This window comes from Heteronotia binoei, chromosome 9, assembly GCF_032191835.1.
Source record: "Heteronotia binoei isolate CCM8104 ecotype False Entrance Well chromosome 9, APGP_CSIRO_Hbin_v1, whole genome shotgun sequence".
Classification (NCBI taxonomy): domain Eukaryota; kingdom Metazoa; phylum Chordata; class Lepidosauria; order Squamata; family Gekkonidae; genus Heteronotia; species Heteronotia binoei.
In genome coordinates, this window is record NC_083231.1 from 35922786 (window position 1) to 35943194 (window position 20409).

The following is a 20409-nucleotide window of genomic DNA, read 5'->3' on the forward strand; positions in this document are numbered from 1 at the left end:
TTTTTGAACCTGTGAGTATCTTTGGAATTCTGACAGCGCGTGGTGGTGCAAACACAAAATGTCTGTCGCAGGAGGCAGAGCCAGACACAAAACGGCCGCCCCAGCTTACCTTCAGTCACACAATGAAGATCCTTGTGCTGTGGTGGCAGTTGCAGCCAAATCAACTTTTAAAAACATCTGCACAGCCAATAAAATTTCCAGTGACTAGTAAGAATTCTTGCTGGCCAAAAGCCTCACTTGCCCATGCCTATTTTCTAAACACTCTTGTGCAGTGCCAGAAAAGGTGTTGGTAAGCGCTATGATGCTCAAAGGCAGCCCACTGGGTACCCCTGTGCTAGTGAATTAACTAAGCCTTCCTATAAAACTTAAAAGGTATATCAGACTTCTTTCAGATATTAGTAGAGATGAAAACAGCAGGCTATACTCGTTGACTGCTATGGCCCCAGTCAAAGCCTTGTGCTGCTGCTATTAATGGCAACCAGAGACAGGACCTTTTCAGCAGTAGCCCATTCAGCACTCTTCCCCTACCTTGAAGCTCATCTGGCACCTACCTTGCTTTCTTTGAGGTTTCCCACCCAACTCTTTTTCCTGGTCTTTTTAAGGGCTGATCTTTTAGTCTCATTTTAATTGTCTGTGTCTAGCCTAAGAAATGTTTTATTTAAGATGTAGAAAATTGTATGCTGTTCTCATGCTCTTGCTGGGTTAATAACCTGTATGGTGTTAGATCTTCATTATGTTTCACTTTGTAAGCTACCTTGAGCAGGTTCTCTGGAGAGGAAGCAAAGAAGATGTCTAAATAAAGAGAAACAAATAGATATCCGATCATACATTTGCAAGCTTAATTCTTACCTTAACAGCTTTATGAGCAAGTAGTTGTTGAGCTCTTTCATCTTCTTCCACATGAAACCACTACATATGTATCTATTACATTTTATGTTGCCAGTCCTTCAAGGTGTTTTGACTGCGGAGATAGCCCCCCCCCACCTCCATTTTATCCACGTTAGATTGAGAATGTGACTGGCCCAAGGAAACCTCAAGAACTACATGGTTGAAAAAGGGATTTGAATCTAAGACTACAAGCTCCAACATCATCACATTGGTTCTGTGCGTGAGTAACAGCACCCACGGCAGATGTGGACAGTGCACAAAGTAATCTACAGACTTGGGCCTTTTTTTGTCAAACTTGACCCAAACTTGCTGAGTTGTTCAGGAGCTCTGCAGTCTGTCAAATATGTGTATTTGACCCATTAAATTCCTTTGAAGCTTCCCTAGATTAAGTTGTTATGGCCACATTCTGGGCTGGGGTGGGTGGGAGGGAATTAATGAACACACAACAGCAGCTACACCCAACTATGGAAAGAAAATCGGTTGAATAGCCATATCATAGCCCTGTGCAAAGAGTGATAAACAAATTGTGAGTGACAGCAAAGATTCACCTTGGGGATACATGCAAGCTCTGAAACAATGCCACACTTGTGACAATGATGTAAATTAGATTTTAGAAAATGCCTATACCTCTAAGAAGCTGGCAACTGTAGGTCAGTGTGATGGAACTTAAAGCAGCCTATCTGGGTGAGTGGTGAAAAACTCTCTGATTGATTCCATGGAAATGAATGTATTGAGTAGAAGGAGGCTGGCAGAGGGGCAAATCTTCTCAGTGTTTAGTTCAGTTGAAGTTTGACTGGCGATTGGAGCTGAAAGTAGACTGTCAGCTCAGTTCCTGAGACAGAACTGGTTTTTTTATAGTTTGTCTGGAATTGAGTATAATTTGTGAGAAGGGGCAAATCCAAAGCTCTTTCTGAGGGAAAACTCTCAAAGCTGTGGCACACCGTGTCACAAGGCAGAGGAAAACTTTAAGGCTCTGCTGAGAAGTTCTGTCCATGCCAACGGACAGACTCCTGGTTCCAGTTTGGTGTAGTGGTTAAGTGTGCAGACTCTTATCCGGGAGAACTGGGTTTGATTCCCCACTTGCACCTACTGGAATGGCCTTGGGTCAGCCATAGCTCTAGCAGAGGTTGTCCTTGAAAGGGCAGCTGCTGTGAGAGTCCTCCCAGCCCCACCCACCTCACAGGGTGTCTGTTGTGGGGGAGGAAGATAAAGGAGATTGTGAGCCACTCTGAGAGTCTGAGTGGAGGGCGGGATATAAATCCAATATCTTCTTCTAAATCCAATATCATAGAACACAAACACACTAGGAGAGGGACAAAAAGATTCTTGTGGCTGTGTAGAAATTCCAGAAGTCAGACAGGAATCCTAGCTGTGTGGGACTTAACAAAAGGGGATTAAGGTGATGGTGTGAATAGCTCTCAAGGGTGTTAGTTCCTGGGTATTGCTCTACAGTCTGGAGTGTACCTGATTGCTAGGGGAAAGGGTCTGTGAGGGGATATATCTCTCACAAGTTCAGTCTGTGTGAGTGAGTCAGTGTGTATACTTATATAAAAAGCCTGAACATACATTATAAATCTTTCTCTAATTAAAAGTACTTACCCAGGGTGAAGGAAACACTGTTTGTTTTTATATTACAACTTCAGCCTGCAAACATCTATAGTGTTCTAGATTATTTGAATTCTTGCCTGCCAACCGTTTTAAAATATACAATCAACAGTTATTTTCTCCCCTCCTTGCCTTCTGTACTTAATAAACTTAGTATTTGTTTTTTTACTTTGAAACGCTATCAGTGCCTTCACTATTTTCTGACAAGGTTTAATTCTGATCCCCTGAGGTAGTGGGTAAAGATGATAAAATTCAAAGTGGTTCCTGTTTATCTGCTGACCGTGAAAGTCCCTTGCAGTCAGCTTCTAAAAACAGTGAACTGGCACCATTAGAATAAAATCCAAACCTGATTTAATAGCTCTAAAGTGTGAGCATTTAAAGAAAACAGCTCAGGAGAATACCAAGAGGGCACAAGTGGTTTAAATCAACTGCAGCTCATCAGCAAGAGAAGTCATTTATACATTGCATATGGCAGATCAGTCAGAATGTGCAGTGAAGAACATGAAACCAAAGTTATGCCCAGAGACACCAATGTGGTTCCTTCTGGAGTCAGCAGGTAGACCCCCATTTGCAAGCTACAAAACGGAGCTTAATTATGAAGCACGGAAGGCCGGTTTTGTTATTTATTGCTTACAAAGGCTCAAAACTATGGGAAATCTTTGGTAAAAATAAAAACAATAAAATTTACACAATATCTTTACATAGAGTATTGCACAACGAGGCTCTTCAATACACAAGAAAAGAGAGGAATGTTCATTTTCCTCAGCAGGAAATTAACTGTACAACATCCATTGGTATACCACTAAAGCAAAATGCCTTAAATAAAGATTTAAAATAGTTTATAGTTCTTATATTAACATTTACATTTCAGTCTGCATCTTTGATAGAATTGTACTCATATAACAAGTTAAATAAAAGCCAGACACTACACAGTACTGGCAGTTCTACCCTACTACCATCACCAGTTCTTTTCAAGTCTTGTTTACTTCACATAAAACTCAAAAGAAAAATACCCTATAAATCCTCAGCAGTCTTCAGTCTGCGCCCTCTGTGAAAAAGAGGGAAATAAGTTCCATGTCTATGATTTAAAAACAAAACAAAACACAGACATTTCTTGAATATTTCATTTCCATAGAATCAAACCGGAGTTCTTAACTCAGGACACAGTTCAATTAGCAGCAATTCCAATAATACCTGGAAAGACAAAAAGAAGAAGGATGTTTTGAATAATATCCTCCAGTCTAGGGTATCAAAAACTCCAGATGGTACAATTCCCACCCCCCTTGCAAATCAAGAGTAAAGAGGTCTATATTGAGGGGAGCAGAGGTTGTGATTAAGGGACTTGATGGCAATTTACATTTCAAGAGAAAACTTGACTCATTATCACCTTCACACCTCCCTTGACTGGTCCTTCAAGAAAAACAGCCGCTATCACTATACTGCAGCTGATTTTCTATAATGAGCTCCTCCATTTTTAAAACCTTGCTTGGAACCTTAATCTCAGTAGAATACTGCATTGAGAGTAATGCTAACAAAAGGGAATCAAAAAGAGCGCATAGGCAGACAAAAATTCAGGAATACAGCAGAAGGGAAGGACCAATCCACAGCATGCCCTTGGGCATGATTAGGATCTAGCAAATTTTCCAGTTTCCTGGGGAACTGAGAATCTACTTATTTGGAGTATGGGTAAATAGTTTTATTTTCAGTTTTTTCCACCCCTAGTTTAAAATGCTGTAAACTATTCTTTAAAAGAGAGAGAGAATAAAATAATAGATAATATTACAAGCAGTTCTGAGTTCTGGGAAGTAAAGTGCTAAGACCTGAAGAAAAAGGATATGTTTAAGCAGCAAGCAAAGCCTCAAGGCATAATTTAAAAAGGCATAATTAATAACTCACATAAAGAAGATGCTTATTGGCCTTGGTTTCTTGAAGTGCATTGAATACTTTAATTACACCATGGCGAGCATTCTGCTGTCCAACAAGACTCTGTAGAGTGTCTGAAAGAAACATTTTTAGTCTGTTTTGGAGAAGAATACCACTACTAATGCCTGTATGTGCCTAAAGGCCAAACTAGATGTGAACACAGACCTGTGTTTAAAGTTGCCACCTATAAAAATGGGTGGTTTTAATTTATGGAGCACATGGATGAGGAGAGCTGAACCTTCAACCCTCCAAAGTCCATCATCCAAACTTCTTTCTTTTGCAGCTGGCCTTAGGCATCAGATGTGAGCTCACCTGGGAGAAAGATTCTGCTTTCCTTTTGATCTGATTCCTGCTTTCTAAAGACACAGCTCTGCTATCCTCCCAGCCAATTTGTCCTGAAACTAAATCACATAATCTTCTCATGCATGTTTTTCTTTCTAGCTGATATGGCAGTAATTTGGCTAAATGCACAGGAAGATCAGAACCGAGATCCCTAGTTTCAAACCCTGGCTCAGGTATCATTTTGCTGGAACTCTCTGAAGCAGTGATGCTCTGTATTCTGGTGCTGGGGGGGGTGGGGACAGTGGTAAGGCTTCTAGCCCCACTGGTAGAACTCTTGATGGCACTTGGGTTTGGGGTTTTTGGCCACTGTATGACACAGAGTGTTGGACTGGATGGGCCATTGGCCTGATCCAACATGGCTTCTCTTATGTTCTTATCTTCTGCGCTTCAGTTAATACTAAAACATAATGGAAGTACTTTGTCAAAACAAGTTCTGGGATATTCAAAATGTGTTTTGGTGATCTGGACATAGTACTGTTATGAACTGGGCTGTCCTCTATTTTAACCTTCCTTGTCTTTTCTCTGGCATTTATTCTATTCATTTTGAAAACATGTAGCATGGATGTTTAACAATTTAAAAAAAAAACACCCTTCCCTTAATTTCAGTTAAAAGTTTCTTGATCGCACAAGCCCATTTGCCAAAAAGTTATTCTTTAGATCAACTCACTGTACAAAAGCTGACTTGTAATTTAAAAAAACAAAACTGGAAGATTGGGGTAGATAAATAATTTATACTAAGCTAGAACTTTCCTAAATTGAAACAGTGGCAGTAGAGTGCCAATATCAAAACCAAGGAAGAAAAAAAACGCTCTCAAGTTAATATTAGATGCACAAAATCTTAAATCTAACTTAAGATACTCCTTCAAGGAAATTATAACTTAGCTCTTTCTGAATCCTGAACACCTCTTCCTCATGTAGATAGATACATTTTATTTGTATCTCGCCCTCCCTGACCAAGCGGCTCAGGGCGGCTAACAGCATAAAATTCGATACATACATTATATAATAAATAACATTTAAAAACAGTTAATTAAATCCATAAAATTCTGAAAACATTAATACATTTAGTGCTATTCCATCAGTAAGTTTAGTTGGCAATTTAGTAGTATCAGCTGGTGAAGGCCATTTGGAACAGAGTGGTTTTGCAGGCCCTGCGGAATTGTTCAATGTCCCGCAGGGCCTGCATTTCCTCTGGGAGCTGATTCCACAGCTGTGGGGCCAGAACTGAGAAGGCCCGAGTACCATGTCTTGGTCATGCTTTCCTGTATTTCTTACATTTGCTCTCAAACAAAAAAACCACACCAATTGAGAAAGCTGAATATAATCATTATGTAATTCATGCAAAACAGGTGCAAGTTAACCCCTTCATTCACTGAATTTGTGCACAAAATATGGTTTTGTGCTACAATGGCGAGATTAACAATTATCACTAGAAATAGCTACTAGTAGAAGGTAAAATTATATAATTAAAAGCTCCAAAGTTAAAAGACACCAGTTAGAAAACCAGTGTGGTGTAGTAATTAGAGTGTCAGACTCTGGGTTCAAATCCCCACTCATATTTATTTATTTATTGTTCAAATTTATATTACACCCTCCCTGCAAGCAGACTTCGGGTATATCTTAATACAGTCAGTCATGAAGTGTACTTGGCCCAATCACAGAACATAACCTCTCTCACAAGAGCCATCATGAGGACAAATAGAGGAGGAGAGAACCATGTATGTTATCATAAGGTGCTAAGAGGGAGGGGGGAGAGACAGAAAAAAAACCCAACCCAGAATACCAAGACACATAACAGGATTTGATCATCATAAATCTGTGTGACCAATAAATCAAAATCCAGAATGCCCTTTTTGGGGTTTTCTTGTTCTCTGATGTTTCCCATCATATAAATGCCATCCAGACTTGCTTGGAAAAGAACCTTTTAATAATCATTATCTACAGAGAACCACAGTGTATAAGATGTTGGTGACCTGTTTACGGTTAAATAAGCAAATTTGAATGTGCATGGGTAGTTTCTAAATTCTGTGTGTGTGTAAATGTGAAACAAGGAGAGATAACAAACAGATTAACCTTATCTGTAAAGCTCTTCAAAATGTCTCACACGCAATATAAAAGGTAAGCAGCTTTTACTGTTACTTGATCAATTATATTTCTTGTAACTGATATGCTCACCTGGAATGTTTTCAAGTAATTTTTGCTGTGCTTTTTGTTTCGTCTCCTGGCCTTGTTCCTCACTTCTGGGCTTTGTGCTGGATGCCAATTTTCCATTTGGCCAAAAAGCATCTCGGAATACATTAATGTAGTATACAAGCATTGGTTCACTGAAGATCCAATTAACAGTGTCACGAATTTGCCTTGAAAAAAGGTGATAAGGCGAATGAGCAAGCCATAAATGCTACGCCAGACAGACGTGCTCTTAACGCCCACCCTTCAAACCTGCTTTTCAGATTATACAGTTGATATTCTCAAGTCATGACATTTACCTGTGTAGCCACAGTTACAATGTTCTTTAGAGAGAATGCAGTTTAGATTGATCTAAAGGGTACTCTTGAAATGGCAATTCTCAAAATCTGAAAAGGTGCAACATAAAAGAAGGGAATGAAGCCCAAAACCAAGTTTAATTTAGGAAAATGATAAATGCTGATAGCAAAACCAAAAACTGGAGAAGCTGTCTCATTCCACAGAATGGTGGCCTAGTCTAAGCATGCAAGAGAATGAGGTATAGAAAGAATGGTCTCACTTCATGCAGGTGGAGAACAAAAATTGCGTTTTTAAAGCTCTCTTCTGTAAAGACACCTTGCAAATACACAATAGGCAGGGCTACAATCTCCCCTTTTATGTTAGGTTTTTTTTTGGGGGGGGGGGTGTTAAAACACAGGGAGTCATCAGAACTGGCATCCTACAACTGCAGAGTTCTGGTAGAATGCTAGGACCCAGGAGAACCAGGCTCAAACCTCACTGAGAGCCAGTTTGGTGTAGTGGTTAAGTGCAAGGACTCTTATTTGGGAGGACTGGGTTTGATTCCCCATTCCTCCACTTGCAGCTGCTGGAATGGCCTTGAGTCAGCCACAGCTCTTGCAGAGCTGTCCTTGAAAGGGCAGCTTCTGTGAGAGCTCTCTCAGTCCCACCTACTTCACAGGGTGTCTGTTGTGGGGAAAGAAGATAAAGGAGATCTTTTCTCTGAGACTCTGATTCAGAGAGAAGGGTGGGGTAAAAATCTACGGTCTTCTTTACTGCCTCAGTTGCTATGCTCCGTCTGTTATCCCACCAGGGCAAAGGTTGGCTACTATGTGAAACAGCATGCTGGACTAGACAGAGCTTCTCTAATTCAGAAGGGTTCTTCTGGCATTCTGTCCACTGAGTGACCTTGGGCCAGTCACTCTGTCAGCCTAACTTACCTCAGAGTTATTGTCTCAAGGATAAAATGGGAGAAGGGGAGAGAACCAAGTATGTCACCCTGAGTTGGAAGGGCAACATTCAAAAAAACTGTACTCAGCAGATAAAATCTGTGTTGGGACAGAGGTTAGGAGAGTAAAGGTGATAGAACTACTGTGACTGATTATCATTCGTGATCTCTCTACGAATCCCTCTGCTTTAACAGGTCAATTTGTTTAATTTGGAGAGAGGGGGAGAGGGAGGGAGGGAGGGAGAGAGGGGGAGAGGGAGGGAGGGAGAGAAAGAGCGAGAGAGAGAGAGAGAGAGAGAGAGAGAGAGAGAGCAAAGTCAAAATGATAGTTAACTACTGTCACCAGAGTGGTGGTGCTGTGTGGAGAGAATGCAGTATCCTAAAAAGATGCTGGGAGACATCCCAGGCACAGACACCAAATGTTTGAGAAGCTGCCAGCACACAGAATAGCAAGGAAGGCAGCTGGGGCCCTGCTGAGGAAAAGAAATTAGGGCCCACCTGAAAGGGATATTAGAGCTAGAGTTTGCTTCAGGGAGAACAGGGATTCCTTTCTTACATCTCAGACTTCCAACTGAACAGAAGTAGGATCAAGCAGGGCTTTTTCTTTTTTGCAGGATCTCCTTTGCATATTAGGCCACACACCCCTGGTGTAGCCAATCTCCCAAGAGCTCTTAGTACAGGACCTATTGTAAGCTCCAGGAGGACTGGCTACATCAGGGGGTGTGGCCTAATGCAAAGGAGTTCCTACCAAAAAAAAGTCCTGGGATCAAGTATACCTGCAGGACAGTCTCTCCCCATGTGTGCCCAGAAGAGCCTTGTGCTCTTCTGACCAGAACTGGTTAGTAGTCCGTGGCACAAAAGACATCCATCTTGCCTTGACCAGGGCCAGGGTCTTTTCTGCCCTAGTGGAATATGCTCCCAATTGAGATCAGGGCCCTGCCGGATTTGTTACAATTTTGCAGGGTCTATAAAACAGCTATTCTGCCAGGCCTTTGGTTGAGGCAGTGGATGTCAAATGACATTCATCTCCCCTGCTTCCAGCTGCTCCATGGTGCTATCTATTAATTGGCACTGGGAGCAGCTGATTTATATCTCTAAAGTGCTCCACCACCCCTACCTGGCATGGGTCTAGCATGCACTGGAACAAAAGTAATTGCCATCAGGTATTTTAAATTGGTCTCTTAAATGTTAACTCTGTTGAATTCATTTTGATGTGATGTTTTTTATGGAATTGTTTCATTGTGTATTATGATGTGAGCTGCTTTGAGCCTGCTTGCAGGGGAGGGTGGGACATCAGTCCCCCCAAAAAACCCAAATAAAATTTAAAAACTATCAAAATCTGACCCTGCTCTTTAGTAAATAATACAGAGCAGCTCAAGAAACAAAGAATAAAGGCAGGAAGAGTGTCTCTCAAATGCAAGGTATCTCTGTCTATCGACATTATAGTCCTGTGAGCTAAGAGAGAGAAAGGAAGAGAAAAATCTAGATCAGTTTAAGTACATTTTGGGGTTCTCGGGACTGGCTTACAAATTTTTTCACTGTGACAGTTAAAAGCTATTTGGTATTCACTATCTGAAAATTATCCCAGAATCGTCTTTATGATTAACATTTCCATGACCCTCTGCGTGCCAAGCAGATGCTCTGCCACTGAGTCACAATCTCTCCCACTGCAGGCATCAGAGTTCTTCTTATGCTTGCTTGACTGCTCCCAAGCTAACTTACTAGATAAAGCACAGTTGTAACACTGTTGGAGTGTTAACAACAAAATTGTCAATGATTTTTTTGCCACCTACATTTATTTTCTGGTGTGACAGTCATTTAAAGAAAAAATACATCAACTACACAAAACAGGATTGATCATTCTAAAGGTTCCATCAGTTACAGAAAAGAGCTTTATTAACTTGCAGCAAGGAAGAAGAGCCTTGCTTCTGTCTATGGAAAAGCTCCAATCTTCTGCTCTTGTGCCCCCTCTGGTGGTTTTAAATTGAATAACATGGTAGGTGCAATTGCCATGCACAAGCATTGGGGGTATAGGTCACATTTATGCACTTCAATATCTCCGCTTTAACTGGTTGAACATGCAAGTTTCTAGATCTCAAGGCTATGAAGAGAGATTTGAAAGCCAAAGGGAATGACTGGTGACTTCTTAGAAACTTGGAAGGATAAGCATGCCCTACATAATTCACCCCCCCCCCCCCAAAAAAAAAGTGCAAGCAGGAACAGAATTATGCAAACTACCAAAATTTTTACAGAATTCTATTTTTCTTGGCACCAAGTTTGGGCTATCTTGGCACAGGACTTGTAGTTATTAGTTCATAACACATAACCTTGATCATATGGGATGGCTAATATATTGGGTGCAGAGAACCACTTGAATTTTGACCTAAAGCAGGTGAAACAGTGACTTGTCATTTGTACAACAGGAATGACAGAGATACTTAACTTGTTCCAAAATCAACCAATTACATATAGCACTCTGGATCTCAACTGTCCTCGCATCAAGCAGTTTATTTACAGAGCATCAGTTCTAGAAGAAAGTGTAATTCACTCACTTGTTGATAGTTCTTCCAAAAGTAACTTGAACTAGTGCAATTAGGGTCTTCCTGACCCACTTAAACACTGAAATGGAACAAACAAAAAAGTAGTGCATAAAAGAAAAGTCCAAGCGTGCAGCTGAAGGCATAAAGTTAGAGCACTATATAAGGGCTTGCTTTTACTTTCTGCCCTGCAGGGTGTTCTTTTCTTTCAAATTCTCAGCTTCCCAAATGAATGGCAAAGCACCAGATCCAGATGGTTATTTATCTACTTGCTGACGACTGAAAGGTCTCCTAGTTAGTATCTCCTAACTAGCTGCACCATTGTCATCTATCAAACTCTGCACACCACACTCCCAAGCACAAATTACAGAGGTGGTGGAAAGTGCCATCAAGCTGTAGCCTACTTATGGCAACCTCATAGGGATTCCAAGGCAAGAGACTTCAGAGGTGGGCTGCCACTGCCTGCCTCTGCATAGCAACCCTAGACTTCCTTGGTGGTCTCCCATGCAAGTACTGACCAGGGCTGACCCAGCTTAGCTTCCAAGGTCTGAAGAGATTAGGCTAGCCTGGGCCACTCAGATCAGGGTACAAATTACAATACAGAATTATTAAAGTGTCAAAACCATGTTACTGTATGATTTATAAGGAAACTAGCACTCTGGGGCACAACTTGTGTGTGATGTGGATCATGGATCAAGTGTACGCTCCTGAGAACCCTTCCACACATTGGCATGCCTGAGTCACCAGCATGCCAATGCTACAAACAAACTGGCCAGCATTTTGAATGCATTTTGAATGCAAAAAAGATGTGCAAAAACAAACTATTACTCCATGACCCTGTGATGTCCATAAACCAGACCTCAGGCACAACAACAACAACTTTATGTACTACAACAGTGCAAACACGTACACAAAAGAGGTCATTACTTACTTCCTCGCAACTCAAAAATTTCCCCTATCAGCATAAAGCAAGGCTCAGCAAGGGCATCCCTTTTCCCATCTACATCGTCCCCATCGTCAGAGAGATCATCATCATCTTCCGTCTCCTCCTGGGCAGATGACAGAAATACAGGATGGAAATCTTGGTCAGAAAGTCACAGTTGCCATTGCTACTAAAGACAGCAATCCAAAATGGCCACTCAAACTTGGCACAGTTCATATTTCCTGTGACAACTGCAAAAGCAGAATCTCCCTCCCTCCCCATCCTCTAACTTAGCCCTTAACACTACAGGTTTATGGGCTATGGGCTGTGAGCTGTGTCAATAAAGATTCCAAAGCAGGACAGTTATATAAACTTGACAAATAATGGTTCTGCCACTCAAAAAATATTGTCAGCTGTATTGTCTAGGTCTCAAGTCTCAAGCCATGAGCAATTACAGATTCCTGGCTTCTATCTTAGTATATATATTGCTCAGCACTTTCTTGCCCTTTTTTTCACAATGCAGTTCAGGGTCTGCAACATACAGCTATGAAACAGCCTCTAGAGATTATTTCACACCATCTGAGGTAATAATTGCCAAAAGAAGTTGTATATTAAGCTGACAGTTGACATGTCTTATAAACCTACTCTCTAGCCATTCAGATCTCCCCCAGTAGCCAGATTACATACTTTCCCCCTTCTGCTCACACCCAATTTTCATCTCTGACTACACCATCATACTTCCTGCTTTCTTGATGGAAAATGACTGAGGAGAGCCACTGAAGGAGAATACAAGAGTGGGAAACCACATTCCTCTATCAACTCAGTGGTCTATATTTATACTGAGAGCTGCTTTGCAGAGTATTTTTCTGTCATCTTTACCAGTCTTTTTTGGCCTTAGATTCTTCAGTGAGGCAAATACATGCCTTCCCTCCAATTGCAAATTTCTTCTGCACAAGGCCTAACCATAAATGAAGCCTCATTTCAATGGGGCTGGCTGAGAGAACATCCTCAATAGAATGCATGTAATAGCAATAGAATACAAATGCACAGAAGAAAGTATATAAGCAAACTGCATTACAACTTCAATATCCTACTATTAACTCAAATAATCCTGAAAACAGTCCATCTGAGATAGCATTTAGGCACTTGCTAATTATTTCATATGGGTCATTTAATCTACTAAAAGCATTACCCTCGCCCCTCACCTCCTGATGAGAAAAGAAATCTCCAGGAAGCCTCTCCAAAAAAGAAGAGATTGAGAAAGAAGATTTCTTTCCCTGTATGTCAATAACTTTGAGGTGTTCAGGGGAAGGGCTCAAAAAGGCATAAAGTGCTTCGCTCTGACAAAGCCTTTCATCAGAAAGCAATTTCTGTGGGGGGAAAAGACAGACTATTTCAAAATACAGCAATCACACGTGACTTCTTTTTTTTCAGCAGGAGAGAACAATCAACCATCCTTTATTGCTGGTTAAGGCCTTGCATAATGAAGTGTTAAAAGAAGCATTACCTACATCAGCAGATCGTAAAAGTTCATCAAGTCACTGATAACTTCTAAAATGTAAAAAAAAAACCTAAACACTTTGGGTGACTTCCACTACTCCCTCTAAGCTGTGGGAGCAAAAATTATACTTCATGAGCTACTGATATTAAAGTTGTGAGCTACTGCATAGATTAGTATGCATTGGGGCCATCCTTCCTGAGCTAAGACAAAAATGTGTGAGCTGGAGGCTAAAAACTCTGAGCTAGCTCACACTAACTCAGCTTAGAGGGATCACTGGTGGCTTCTAATGCTGGCATGTGTGCTACCTGAAAGTCATCACATTAAAGCATTGTGTTTAGCTTTTAACACCACAGTTCTCACAGCAGGAGAGAGGTCTTCCTGATAACGCCTCAGAAATTGTTAAAAGGATATTTTTTAGGCCCTGGTAGTAAAGCTAATGGTGGTCTGAAAATCTCATGTTGCTTCTGCTCCAATTTTGTACACTCTGTGGATAAAATCCAATGTTAAAATGGCAGAACTATTCATACAAGAAGCTTTTTGTATAGGGAACAATGTACAGGGAACAATGAAGCAAGAATACTGGTTCCCTGATGAGCATGTACAATCATGAGTCCGTCAAATTCACACTGTACATTTCAATGCATATTAAAAATATCCAATATACATACAAAAAAAGGTATGAAGAGCAAATCTGAAGCTAAGAAACTGAACCTCATACTTGAAAGCTTAGAACACATGTGCACTGCCAAATATTTTTTTTAAAAGAACATACCACTGTCTTAATGAACTTTCTGATTTCTTACTTGTAAAAAGTTATTTAACTGGTTCCTGGACTTCTCCATGAATTTCTGGTCCACAGATTTAAAGGGCAGCTTGCTGAGTGAAGGCAACTGAGCTTTCTTTAATGATGGGAAACACTGAGGGAGAAAAACAAACAAAGCTCAATTATTTTTCCATTTTCATTCACACATTTAACACAGGGGAGAAACAGAGCAAATTTTTTTTTAAAAAAATATGTCATCCCCCACCCTCCCAAAAACCCCACAAGTTTTCAGGTCCTCCTTCAATGACTGCTCCTCATGGCCACCAGGAGCTCTTTCCATCAACTAGCCCCATCAACTGACCCACTGCAGCGTAGGACTGATAATGAATATAACAAAGACAAGTATTTTAAACACCGAAGTGAGCCAAAAACTGTTTCTGTGCCCATCTTTAGCCCTTTGCAGTAACTTTATTGTGGCCACATATCAGGGGGATTGAGTTATCTGACAACATGCCTTTCTGTCCTCGCCTTTATATACAGAGAACAGAACCCAGGAGTTGGTCATCTCTGGTTCTACACAGAATATTAACAACAATGTCTCAGGAGAAGCAGAAGCAAGAACAACTCCCACCAAAGTTTTCTCTGTACCTCACTGAGTTTCCGATGCAGGCTTTGAAATTCATTCAGCTTCCGGTGGACCATCCATTCTTTAGCTTCAGTGTGGCCAATCTCTTGCAAACCCACCATGACAGAATAACTGGGCACTTGTTCACCATTTTCTTCTAGGACCTAAGAAGAGAAAATTATTGTATGTTATGTTAAAAATGGAGACTTCTATTCCTTTAAATCACTTCTAGGGCAAGAAAAAGCTGTACCTCACTAGCGTTTATGGAGGCTTTCCACATGCCAAAATTTTCACACCACCAATCTGTTCTTTCAATGTGTAATTGAAGGTCACTGTGTTCTCTCTCCATCAATGTGATTTCATCCTTCAGTTTAGAAACAATCTGCCAAGGCAAAAAGCAGCCATTATTTCAGGACATTTTAAAAAATCTATAACAAGTACTCCAGCTGGTCACTCTGGCACATGCCCTAGGAGGGGGGGGGGAATAGATTAAAATATAGAGAGAGGTAAGAAGAAAAAGAAATTTAGTGTAGGCTTTCAGAACTTTTCCATCTAAAAAGTCTGATTTGGTTTGGCAGTCCTATTGCTTAAAAGGTCAAGTATAATTTAGAAATGAAAATGTCGATCTTGAAATATAAGGACAGAAGAACCATTTAATGTAATTTCATGAAAGAAGGGGGTAGCGAGAGACCACTATCCAAATGTTTGCAAAAGATGCTGTGAACTTTTGACACAGAGAATGATTGGAAGCATTTCCTAGCAATAACCCTGTTAGCATCTCAAGCAGCTGAAAAACCAAGACTGGATGGTCACTCAAATGTGAAGGATGAAAGGAAGGCTGCTTGGTATCCAATCTGCAGAGCTGCATTGCTATGGCATACATATGGATTATCAGAACACTTTGCCTTGGGAAACTCAAGAACAACATTTTAAAATGGATATAAACAAACATTTGTAAATGTGTAATTAGACAGTAAATGCTCATCTTCAGTTGGTGCATCACGCACAAACATTATCCTGGGGAGCCAGGATTAGTCACAGTTTTCCTGCTGAATTGTGACAAAAACCAAATGTGTACAATGAACCCAAACTACAGTTAAGGGTCTAGAACAGGGGTGTCGAACTCATTTTTTATGAGGGCTGGATCTGACATAAATGAGACCTTGTTGGGCCGGGCTGTGTCGGGTTGGGCCAGGCCATGTGTGTACCAATTTAAGATTAGGTAGCAGAAATATAAACTTTATAAAGGACACAGACAAACACAATTAAATATATATATTTTAAAAAGCTTAAAACATTAGCACTTGTTGGTCTTAAAGGTGCTTTCTTTGTATTTCTCCCATGGGATCCAGGGAACTGAGCAAAGGAAGCTCTGGCTCTTTTCTTCCTTCCCCAGCAGATGGGGAGAGGAGCCTCAGCCAATAGAAGGAAGAGAGGCTTGGCTCAGTAGCTCTGCTGTGTGATTGAGAGAAAAAGGAAAACATGCTCTGCCTTCCCCAAGGAGGGGCCTCAGTCAACAGAGGTTTTGCTCTGTAGCTCCTCTGTGATTGAGCAAGTCTTGCAAAGCAAGCTGTTATGCAGAAGGAAGCAAGAGATAGAGAGAAGGAAGTAGATGATAGCCAGTTGCTTGGGGGCCTGATAGGAGACTTCCAGGGGTGTGATTCGGTCCCTGGGCTGCATGTTTGACACCCCTGGTCTAGAGGACATCTAAGCTGATGAAGCCTGACTCAGGCCACACAGAATGCTGCAGCAAGAGCAAAATACAACGCAGGAAGAATATGCGTGATTAATAACCAAATAAATGACTACCAATTGAGTTTTTGGGTCACATATTCCTACAAAAGGCAACAGCTATTGTTACACCCGCAGTAATGATTCATATACCCCACTTTGAAATCGATGCTACTACCAACTTGATTTGTGACAAGAATTAATATAGAAGTGTGCACAGGAAGTGTCACTTTCTTCATGCATAATTTTATTCCTTTTCTCGCTACCCATGTTCCATTTTTTCATTCTATTATTTGTGTTCATTGGTTTCAAAAGTAAACCAAAATTTTCAGCTATAACTTCTTTTTTTGGGGGGGGGGGTGTTCCCAGCTGGTTAATATTAATTTCTCAGGTGCTGTACCCATCTCCCAAGGGATCTTCCTGACTACATAGGATAGGAAAAAAAGAGCCCCATCCTGGAGGCAACTAAAATCCTAACTTGCAGAGAGAGTAAAGGAAGATAAGACAACTCGGGTAAAAAAATCAATACTACGAAACTGGGAGCCCTCCCTGAATTGGAAATTCAGTCCCTCCTGTGCCTCATCCTCATTAACCCATGAAGAATTGGCCCCTTTTTTAGTCTTATGCTAAGTGGTTTTAGACTAGAATGTATCTAATGAAACCAGGTAACTTTTCTTTGAGAGCCAATTTGGTGTAGCGGTTAAGAAGAAGAATTGCAGATTCACACCCTGCCCTTCTCTCTGAATCAGAGCCTCAGTGCGGCTTACAATCTCCCATGTCTTCTCCCCCCACAACGGACACCCTGTGAGGTGGGTGGGGCTGAGAGGGCTCTCACAGCAGCTGCCCTTTCAAAGACAACCTCTGCCAAAGCTATGGCTAACCCAAGGCCATTCCAGCAGGTGCAAGTGGAGGAGTGGGGAATCAAACCCAGACTCTTATCTGGGAGAACCGGGTTCGATTCTCCACTTGCACCTGCTGGAATGGCCTTGGGTCAGTCATAGCTCTGGCAGAGGTTGTCCTTGAAAGGGCAGCTGCTGTGAGAGTCCTCTCAGCCCCAGCCACCTCACAGGGTGTTTGCTGTGGGGGAGGAAGATAAAGGCGATTGTGAGCCGCTCTGAGATTCAAAGAGAAGGGAGGTATATAAATCCTATATCTTCTTCTTTCTTCTTGCTTAAATGGTCTTATCTGCACAATCTGTTTTCCATTTGATTTTATGTATTTATTTATTTTGTAGTGCACCCTCTTTATGTATTGAGTAGGCATTTTATGGCTGTATTTATGCTTTGATATGCATTTTGACGTAACCCATTTATTGCCCAATAAACTGGTTTATATCTTAAAGAAAAAAGGTAGATAAGACAATATTGGTGTGAAAGTGAGTTTTTCTTCCTTTCCTAGGATCAGAGGGAAGAGAGTTTATTTTGAAACAAAACCAGGGTGTGCCTAGCGGAGGGGAGTTAAATCTTGTCTCTTCCCTGCCTCACAGTCTGTGCTCAGTATTTTTCTCCTAGTCTGGCTAAATTTGGATATCAAAGCCTACCCAGGAGAAAATGTTTCAGAAATTAGAATAACAAGGTTTAGCCTCATCACCCATCCATGCCAGTATTAGTTAAAATATCCTCACCAGCTCCACCTTCTTTACATGAGAATGAGAAGTTTGCTGTCTCTCCCCCCCATTCTGGGGCTAACAGCAGCCAAGGAGAGGGCTGGACAATATGATATCAGGGAAAAGGCACTGTTGCATAAAATCAAAGACACTGAGGGATCTCAGATTTTAATATCAGAGATGGCCTCACTCACATAAAAGGATGATCTGATCCTTCTCATTACTGCGTTCTTATGTCTTGTCTTGTGTGTTTTTCTGCTGGGGAAATGGACTAAAGCATAGCTTATGGCTCCTTCAGTTTGTAAAGCAGATAAAGGGTGCAGTGCGGGCACCTCTGCATCTACCTCTTCCTCCTAGTGAAAATATAAGTGGTAAGGGGCTGTGCTTTGGGGACACTGTTGCTAGTGTTAAAGTCTCAATGCCCTAAGAAGAAACAAATGCGGAGCCAGTTCTCTATGCATGCCCACCCTAACCAAAAATGTACAACTAGGGTAGGACTTCACCCCAGATGTTTTGCAAGGGATGGGATCGTTATAGTTTCTTCTAACCTAGTTACTTCCATTTCTGGATCTAATCTAGAAAGGAAATATTGTGCTTTCTTTAAAAGTGACTTTTGAAATAATCAAACCAGTAACAATCTTTTATATGGATAGTCATAGCTGGGAAAAACAGAAGTTTACAATCCTTTTTGGCAAAGACAAAAGGAAACTTTCCATGGCCAGATTTATTAAGAGGGGCCAACTCTCAAATCTCTGTACTCTTTGAGTCCTCTTCTCCTCCCTTTTTCATGAATGGAAATGGGAGACAGCCCAAAGAAAGGCAGCATCATAATGTTCATCCACAGTCTAAGGCAGGGGTATCAAACATGCAGCGTGGGGGCGAAAACAGGCCCCCGAAGGGCTCCTATCAAGCCCCCGAGCAACTGGCTCTTGTCTGCTTCCTTCTCCCTCTCTCTTGCTTCCTGCTGCATCACAGCTTGCTTTGCCAGGCTTGCTCAATTGCACAGGAGTTACAGAGCAAAACCTCAATTTTATCCATTGGTTGAGGTTCTTCCCCCTCCTGGTCCCCTGGGGAGGGTGGGAAAGAGCTGGTCAGAGCTTCCTTTGCCCAGTTCCCTGGACTCCATGGGAGAAATACAATGAAAGCACCTTTAAGATCAACTAGTGCTAATGTTTTAAGCATGTTTTATTTTATGGTGTTTTTTTAAAAAAAATCTTTTAGTCATGTGTGTCTGTGTCCTTTTAAAAGTTCATATCTCTGCTACCTAATCTTAAATAGGTACACACATGGCCCGGCCTGGTCTCATTTATGTCAAATCCGGCCCTCATAACAAATGAGTTTGACACCCTTGGCTAAGGTATTATACAGGGCAGCTCTGCAAGCTGAACATTTTTTGCTCATAAGAGATTTTCAGGCTTATCAAAAAGAAATACTACCGTAGGATGAGTAGCAGCCTTTGTATAACTATCTGGAGGCGAATGAGTAGAATGGACAGCAATGACACCCTCCAGTTTTATTTTAGCACTGCGAGTTCTCTTGAGCAGAGATACGTGGCAGCTGAACAACCCAATCTCTGAAGGGAAGTGGTATAAACAATAATAAAGCCACCTACCTTTCTGTCAGGTTTTGGTGAGCTGCAGAGGGAATTTAGAGCTTGTCTTTTATATTCGAGTTTGTCATTTAATTGGCGTAGCTTATTCATAGCATAACTTGCCTGCTCATTAATTCCTGAGCTGCCTTCATCAATAACTTCATCGCAAATTTGACTCTAGAATAGGTGGATTGATTAGTAAGTGTTAAATTGTATTTCTGCATCTAAAAGAGTTACTAGCATTGTCTGGTTTGTTAATACGCAGCATAAAGAAAAAGATTAGCTAAAATAAACCAGTTTAATGAACACGGTTACAACAGTTTTCTGTAGATATTCTATGACCACAAAATATACTCTCTAGCAGTGCAATCCCAAACAAAGTTACATTCTTCGAGGCCCATGGGTTGAGCAGGATACAGCTTTGCTTAGGATAGCATTCTCCAGAACTGTTGGTTTTCATTTCAGTAACATAATCTGTGTTTGCTTAAACTAGTTCCTTTAATCAAAAGCGACACAAAACTATTAAATGGCTCTACTAATAAAGAGAATGTCTTCTTGCTCAAACAGTTCACTTACATAAACAGAAACAAACTTTACTTGCTTCTTATTGTGTTAATAAAGCTATTCCACTGAACACACTAGAAAAGATAAATCGTGGTCGGCCTACCATCCCCAGAACATTTTGGACCTATGGAATTCCATGACCCACCAAAATTAAGTAAATCCCTCATGAGGAGATCCTATATTTAGTACCTGACAAGATATACTAGAAAAGAACAAGCTTAAGAAGAAAATATGGTTACTCTCTGACTAAGCAGGAAGAGCCTTTTCTAGGACAATCTGTTCTATCACCACATTCCAGAACATGTTTTTTTCTTGAATTTCTGTTTAACTGCTAAACATGAAAGTTCTTGAGAGTCTGAACAAGCATTACCTAAAATTTAGCACAGTATAATGAAATTTATG

At 41.0% G+C, this 20409-nt stretch overlaps 1 protein-coding gene across 2 annotated transcripts in view; it reads right to left on the reverse strand.

Moving 5' to 3' along the window:
• Positions 1–3102: 3102 nt before the first annotated feature.
• SNX25 (sorting nexin 25) overlaps positions 3103–20409 on the reverse strand; it is a 55840-nt gene continuing 38533 nt past the window's right edge. For both annotated transcript variants that reach the window (XM_060246464.1, XM_060246465.1), the window contains exons 10-19: positions 19465–19620; positions 14766–14897; positions 14539–14679; positions 13931–14044; positions 12832–12996; positions 11636–11753; positions 10720–10786; positions 6934–7115; positions 4390–4490; positions 3103–3687 (exon numbers count right to left, since the gene is read on the reverse strand). In XM_060246464.1, coding sequence (XP_060102447.1) covers positions 3631–3687; positions 4390–4490; positions 6934–7115; positions 10720–10786; positions 11636–11753; positions 12832–12996; positions 13931–14044; positions 14539–14679; positions 14766–14897; positions 19465–19620 — 1233 coding nt within the window. In that variant the 3' untranslated portion in view covers positions 3103–3630. The remainder of the gene's footprint in view (positions 3688–4389; positions 4491–6933; positions 7116–10719; positions 10787–11635; positions 11754–12831; positions 12997–13930; positions 14045–14538; positions 14680–14765; positions 14898–19464; positions 19621–20409) is intronic.